This window comes from Physeter macrocephalus, chromosome 20 (genome assembly GCF_002837175.3).
Source record: "Physeter macrocephalus isolate SW-GA chromosome 20, ASM283717v5, whole genome shotgun sequence".
NCBI classification, from domain to species: domain Eukaryota; kingdom Metazoa; phylum Chordata; class Mammalia; order Artiodactyla; family Physeteridae; genus Physeter; species Physeter macrocephalus.
In genome coordinates, this window is record NC_041233.1 from 47,609,508 (window position 1) to 47,616,410 (window position 6,903).

Sequence of the window (6,903 nt, forward strand, 5' to 3'; positions counted from 1 at the left end):
GGGAGAAAGGCCACAGCGGTGAGAGCCCCGGGTACCGCAAAAAAAAAAAAAAAAAAAAAAAAAGCCTTAAATCTCATCTGCCCCAGATTAGCACTTCTTGAAAAGTGGTCCCTACCTTTCCATGTGTCGGTTCTGAACACCTTGGGTGGGCCCACTTTTCGTGTGTGGATTCATAGAAAATCTGTGCTTTCAGGGCACGCAGGGGAGGAGTGCCCAACTGGATTACAAAATCAGGCCCTACAGAAGAGCTGTTTTCTCCAAGTACTTGCGGCTCAGGGTGCTCTCTGCGTCCTAGCCACTAAAGTCTAAATGCTCTCTAGTCCATTGTCTTTTTCAAGTTCTTGCTCAAGAGGTAGGTTAATATACCAGTTTTCACGGCGGAAGACATTGGGAGATTGAGTAACTTGCTCTGCATCCCAGGGGCCAAGCTTTCCAGCTTCTGTCAGCCAGGCTCCAAGCACTTTTCCTTGGAGAAAAAGGAAAAGTACCTTCCTGTACCTTCGGGCCCATGAACACACTCATATAGGAAATAATACAGGAAAGTGGTTGTAAGCTACTAAACTTGTCTTTCTTTCTACCTGAACTGTGACCCCAATTAGCAACCTGTCCTGTGACGGCACATCATTTAGGAAGAGCAGTGTCAAAGTAGTAAGTAGTATTTATTGAGTGTGCTAGGTGCTTTGTATACATCATGTCTTTAACCCTGAGAGAAATAAGATGTTCTTTGGGAGATGAAAATGTCTCTATGATCAGGTTCACAGATTACATATCCAAATCAAAACATTCCCTCTTCTTTCTTCCATTTCCCAAGAACTCAAATATATTTCTATTCATGGATGGAAACAGTATTCAATTTTCTTCATCACTTGGCTGATGTGGTATCTGGTGCCCTCTAGCTATAGAAAAATTCTTTGGTAGAAGTGATGTCCCTAGATCTTCGGCCATCTCTACAGGCTTGTTTAGGCCTTTATCCTTACTTGAGCCTGAAATTGCAACAGTCCATTTGTAACAACTAATTTTGATAACAGAGAATTTCTTACACTGATTATAAGCTCTGATGACATAGTAGTGAAGATTCTTTTAGCTGTAAGAATCTGGCTTAAGCAAACACTGAGAAATGTACTGAGCCAGGTAACTGTGGGTAGTCTAGGTTTCGATTTCAGGACTAAATCACTCCAGGACTCAGGTGACAGTACTAGGCTCAGCCTCTCAGTGTGGTTTTCTCTCAGCGTGGGTTGACTCTGTCTTCAGCTCTGGCAGGAACGACCTCACCAGTTCCACACTTCAAATATTCCCACTTCAAATGCAGTGGAGAAAAAAAAAAGAGTTTGTGTCCCACTGTTTCCAGGAAAGCTTACAACAGAATGTGATATGCTGGTTGCCTTAACCAAGTGGGATTTCCTGTCCTCCTCTCCCCTCACTACATACACACACAGGCCCTGGGATTGGTGTCAATGCCACTGTGATGGTTAATCCTATGTTGACACATAGGATATGTGTCACTTTGACTAGGCCACAGTACCCAAACAGTTGGTACTATCAGAGGTGTTTCTAGGTGTATTTCTTGAATGGGATTAATATTTAAATCAATAGACTTTGAGTAAAGCAGTTGCCCTCCATAGTGTGGGTAGGCCTCATCCAAACAATTGAAGGCCTTAAGAAAAGGACTGACCTCTCTTGAGAGAAAGGGAATTCTGCCAGCAGAATGTCTTTGGATGAGAACTGCAATTCTTCCCTGGGTTTCCAGCCTGCTTAGCCTGCCCTGCACATTTTGGACTTGCCAGCCTACATAATCACATAAAACAATGCCTTACATCTTTCTCTCTCTATATATATACGTAGGTCTATCTATCTATCTATCTATAAGGTAGATAGATAGATAGATAGATAGATAGATAGATCTAGATATCTGTCTATATATATCTTATTGGGTTTGTTTTTCTAGAGAATCCTGACTAATACAACCACCAACATCAAATAGCTAAGAAGAGGGAAGACGAACAAAGGCAACTTAGAGGTGCTATTACCAGGAAGAAGGGGAAAAGATGTAGGATAAACAATCATGAATGTGCACTGCAAGTGGGGATTATTAAAATCAATTTGTTGCTATTTAGTAAGAGCAATTTTTTTGACAACAATTTTTTTTTTTGACAACAATTTTTAAAACATTCGTGGGGAAGAAATAAAAGTAGTATTGGTGGTAAAAAGGTATTGCGGTTTTTCTTCCTCCCAGCTTTTTAAAATAGGCAGATGTGTGTTTAAATGTTATTCAGAATGAAATGTTCAATGGCAAGGATATCTTTAGAGTAGAAAAACAGGCTTTAACTCATATGGTGTGGTTTCAGTAAAATCAGGATGGTTGTCCAAAGTATCTCCCACATCTGGTAGAGTCCTGGAAATTCTGTTATTAAAATTGTATTTCTTTGCCCTTGAAGGCTTGGAGGCCCGTAGGAATGCATTGTTAAATAAAAATAACCATTAGAGATGTCTGAACTGTTTCTCCCAGAACACCAGCATTCCTAAGGTGGTCATTCAGAAGGTGTTCTTCAAAGGACTCCATAAAGAAGACAAAGAAGGCTGGGGAACAGTATATATCATAGCCCCCTCTTAGACAGTCACAGTGCATATTAGCATATTGAAGGCTCTGAGAAGTCTTGGATTAAGAGAGCTGTTTAAATTAACCCAGAATTTTCTAAAATCATTTGATCATGAAACACATTTCTCCCCACAAAGCATCTATAACTATTTCATTGAACTTGAGGGGGGCGGAGCGGGTTAGAAAGAGCAGGGCCTCAGGAACAAGAATATCTAAGTTTAATTCCTGGATCTGCTATTTATTAACTAACCAAATTGCCAATGTTGCTTAAACTTTTTTGGCTACAATTCTTTATTTATAAAGTAAGTTTAATAATCACCTACCTGGGCTTCCCTGGTGGCGCAGTGGTTGAGAGTCCGCCTGCCGATGCAGGGGACACGGGTTCGTGCCTCCCGGTCCGGGAGGATCCCACGTGGCGCGGAGCGGCTGGGCCCGTACCGCAATGGGAGAGGCCGCAGGAGTGAGAGGCCCGCGTACCGCAAAAAAAAAAAAAAAAAAATAATAATAATAATAATCACCTACATCACTGGGTTAAAATGGTAAATATTAAGTAAGGAAGAACCATTTGTAAAAGTTGCTGGCTCATGATTCACTCTCATGAGATGCTGATTTTGTCAACTGTTCTCTCTGTCTCTCTTTCTCTCTATCCTCCCTCCCTTCCTCCCTCCTTTATTCCCTTCCTTCCTTTTATGATTCTATTTTAATTTCAATAAACTTTTAAATTTCAGAACAGTTTTAGGTTTACAGAAAAGTTGCAAAGATAATACACAGTCTCTCCACATCCCACACACACCCTCAACTTCCTGGCTCCAGCCCCCCACCATTCACTTCTTTTTGTGTCTGTTTTGGGCTGGGAACTGTAGGAATGGGACTGGCCAGCCAGGGTCTTCTTCACAGCACTATCAATCTGCAAGGAGATGAAGCAGAGACAGGTAAATCCATACCTACAAGACTGGGCCATGAGGGCAGTGCAAAACACCAGGTGAGTGAAAGCATTTAGGAGGGTGACCTCACCCAGACTTGGGAGCCTGGAAAGGCTACCAGAAGAAAATGTCCACAGAGAGGGAGCCTGATGGATGAGGAATGAGCCAGGCAAAGGGGGGGAAAGGAGAGTGTTCCTAATGGGATACAGGCAACTGGGAAGGAAGAATAGCACTAGAGTGAGGGTGTAAAGCTTAGTAAAGGACGCCAAGGAAATACTGCTTCACTGGTGCCCAGCCTAGGAACTATTTTCAGAGTTATGCTCGTTGATGATGTCATTATACAAACTCCCTTCTGTAAAATTCTTGCAGAACTGGCTAAACAGACAGATCAACTTTTCCAAAACAATAGTGACTTCGAGCTGTTAACCAAAGCACTAAAGTACTACTTTTTTTTTTTTTTTTTAAAGAAAATTGGCCAGGAAATAATGAGTAACAAAGGAGGGGAAGTAATTGTGAACTTCTAACACAGCTGGAGCTGTGTGATTTGTCTTGGGAGTTAGCTTTGCACTCCTCTTGAGAAATAAAAGGTAAGGGGTCCGTCCTCTTCGGAATCCCCATACCACAATATCTGAAACTTTTCTTTGCTAACTCTCACTACATACACTAGTCCGGGGACTCCTGTGAGCCTCTCAGGTCACCACCACAACACGTGGAGCTGAGGGAAGACTGGGTCTTTTCTGAGAATCCCAGCAGTTAGCCGAGGCTCCTGCAAGGCGGCAGGATGTCTGCGCTCTGGACCCCAGTCCTCCCCAGCCTTCCCAGCTTAAACTGCGGAAGAGTTTAGAAAGGACATCAAGCCCGCTCTCAAGATCCTCACCTGAGCTAGGCATGTCAGCCGACTGCGGAAACACCCCCAACGGGGAATGCCCGTTTGTGCAACAAACCCTGGCTCTTTCCCCACTCCCGGCTCTACACCCCCGTCACTCCCCCACCCCGCCCCGTGCGCGCGCAGGCTGAGTTGCAGAATCGAAGGCGCCCTCCCCCACCCGGGCGTTCCCCAGCAAAGCTTCCTCCTCCAACTTCGGCTCCCCCCAGCCCCCGGGCCCGGGGACCTTTCTTTTAAGTCGTTTCGGGTCTCTCAGAAGAGACACGCAGGCGCTCGGAAACGCTACTGGAGAAAGAGAAAAGCGCTACCGGAGTAACTGTGCGTGAGCGCCCCGGGGCGGGTCCCGGCGGGAACACTCTCCCAGGCTGGCTGGAGCGCGGGGAGGGGCCCGGCGGGGCTGTCACTTCTCACGGGGTGTGTGACCCGCTCGGGTGCCAGTTGGAGAGGCTCCTTCACTTTGGCGATTGCTCCACAGCCATGTCCGAGATCTGGGTTCTCTGGCCACTGGTGAGTCTTCTCCTGCCCGGGCGGGGGCCTCTCCCAGCTCGGCCACTGGGCTGGCGCGGTGCGGGCGGGCGCTGGACTAGCTCCGGGGGCGGCGGGGGGATAAGCGCGTGGGCGGCGGGCTTGCCCGGCCTCTGACAGTCTGGCTCACCAGGGCTGCCAGGACTTTCCCTGAGGGCGGGATCTCAGGAAACCGGGGGACTCGTTTTTCTTGGGGCTGGATATAGAGCGGTAAGCCCGCGGGGCAGGCGGAACAGCTCCGGGTGCTCCCCGGGGACGCTGTCCGCGGCCCAGAGAGGGGTGGGCGCGGGGGGCGGGCCGGGGCCTGCGAGGTTTGAGGGTCGCTGGAGGGACCGGAGCCAGGAGGGGATCTTCTGGACAAGTCCTTACAAGTCATGCCGAAGCACCGCTGCTGTGCTGGTGGATGTGCGCGCCGCGGGGCGGTGAGAACCTGCACTCCCTGAACTGGTAATACAAGTTTTCCGGCAGTTCCCAACTTTAGGGAATAAATCAGCCCCGAGGCGCTGGTTAAACCTGAGGCTTTGGACTGCACCGTTTCTTTCTTGAAAAAGTTATCTTGGGGCTGAATGCGCCTTAAGAGACTTGTTTACCTTATCACTACATAGAAAAAGAAACTGTTTTGTTTCCCTTCCGGTAATCCCTCTCCTTAAGACCGTGAGTCACTGTCTCAGGTTTGGTCTTTTAAAAAATTTTTCTTCTCTCCACTTTCTTTCTTGTTATCTTTCACTGCTTGCTGAAGTCCGGGGCGGTAGGGAACCTGGGCCTCACTGCTCAGGCGGTGGTACCTGCTGCCACTGCGCACGCGCTGGGGAGCCTGTACTTGGCCTAGAAGCCTAAGCAGCGGCCACCTCTTTTGGAGAGTCCCTACCTCAGCAATGCCAGCTTGGTGATGGCTGATCGAAGACACCTGGCCTCAAGAGGTTCATTTGAGTTCCGAATTCTCTGAAAGCCAACGGATTCTTATTTTGTTGGGCCCCATCAAAGTGCCAGGCATTGTGATCAGAATGTCTACGAATGTGGTCTCAGTTAATAAGCAGCTGCGCAGTAAGGAAGATGTCCTCATCTCCATTTTACGGATGGCGAAATGGGGTTCAGAAAGCTTAAGTAATTAGACCGAGTCCAAACAGTAAGCGGCAGGGCTGGGATTTAATTTAGATCCAATTCCAAAGCCCGGGGGGTTCGTTGATTGCATCCGATGTCCAGATGACACCAAGAGTTGAAAGGAAAAACGCATTGATGTCTGGAACAATCTTAGGATTGGAAAAAAAAAAAATTCTCCCTGATCCTTTCAGAAATAATGTACAATATTTGGGCTCCTTTAGAAATTTTCTTCGAGAAAATTTAGGATTCAAAATTGAGAAACCATTTATACAACCTCAGATCACACTCTTCTCTTCCTTATCATTAACCACCGCCTTATTGAAGTGTTAGTTGCTTTGACAATCTCTTAGTTCTTGGAACAACAATACTAATAAGTGTAGCAAAATTATCAAAGCCCAGAGCTATGCTTATCTTTTATACTATAGCATCTTTACCAGAGGTGCATGTTTAAGGCACCAAGGAAACTGCTTTTCTGAAAGAATGCACATTCATACACACACATATGTGCATATATATACACACACATTTATTTATATATACATGTTATAATATCTATAATATATATTAAACATAATTTGCTTATTACTGTTATATATGGCCTAAGAAATTAACATTTATCAAATAAAATTTATCAATACAGATGTGTAAAAAGAAAAAATCTGACATAACCCTATCACCTAGATAATCATTGTTTGCATTTTGTAGTATATCCTCTAGTTCTCTTTTCTAATATGATTCTTAAATTTAGTTACACAGAATGCTGCCCTGCACCCATCACTGGCACAATATCACGCCTCTATTCTTTTTTTTTTTTTTTTTTTTTTTTTTGCGGTACGCGGGCCTCTCACTGTAGTGGCCTCTCCCGTTGCGGA

The 6,903-nt window shown here is 45.6% G+C and overlaps 1 protein-coding gene and 1 long non-coding RNA gene across 7 annotated transcripts in view; one reads left to right on the forward strand and one right to left on the reverse strand.

Annotated features, from left to right (window-relative positions):
* Positions 1–663: 663 nt before the first annotated feature.
* On the reverse strand, positions 664–4,387 carry LOC129391637 (uncharacterized). The gene is made up of 3 exons (XR_008616146.1): positions 3,390–4,387; positions 2,920–3,022; positions 664–983 (listed from the first exon to the last, which is right to left on the reverse strand). It is a non-coding gene; the product is annotated as an uncharacterized lncRNA (long non-coding RNA).
* Positions 4,388–4,641: 254 nt separating this feature from the next.
* FAS (Fas cell surface death receptor) overlaps positions 4,642–6,903 on the forward strand; it is a 28,659-nt gene continuing 26,397 nt past the window's right edge. For 2 of the 6 annotated variants that reach the window (XR_008616145.1, XR_003677504.2), the window contains exon 1: positions 4,642–4,912. Coding sequence is in view for 3 of the 6 variants with exons in the window: in XM_028481237.2 (XP_028337038.1) it covers positions 4,883–4,912 (30 nt within the window). In the remaining 3 variants the exon portion in view is untranslated. Of the gene's footprint in view, positions 4,913–5,260; positions 5,378–6,903 lie in introns of those variants that run through there. The other 4 variants (XM_028481237.2, XM_028481238.2, XM_007100980.4 and 1 more) reach the window with 3 other exon arrangements.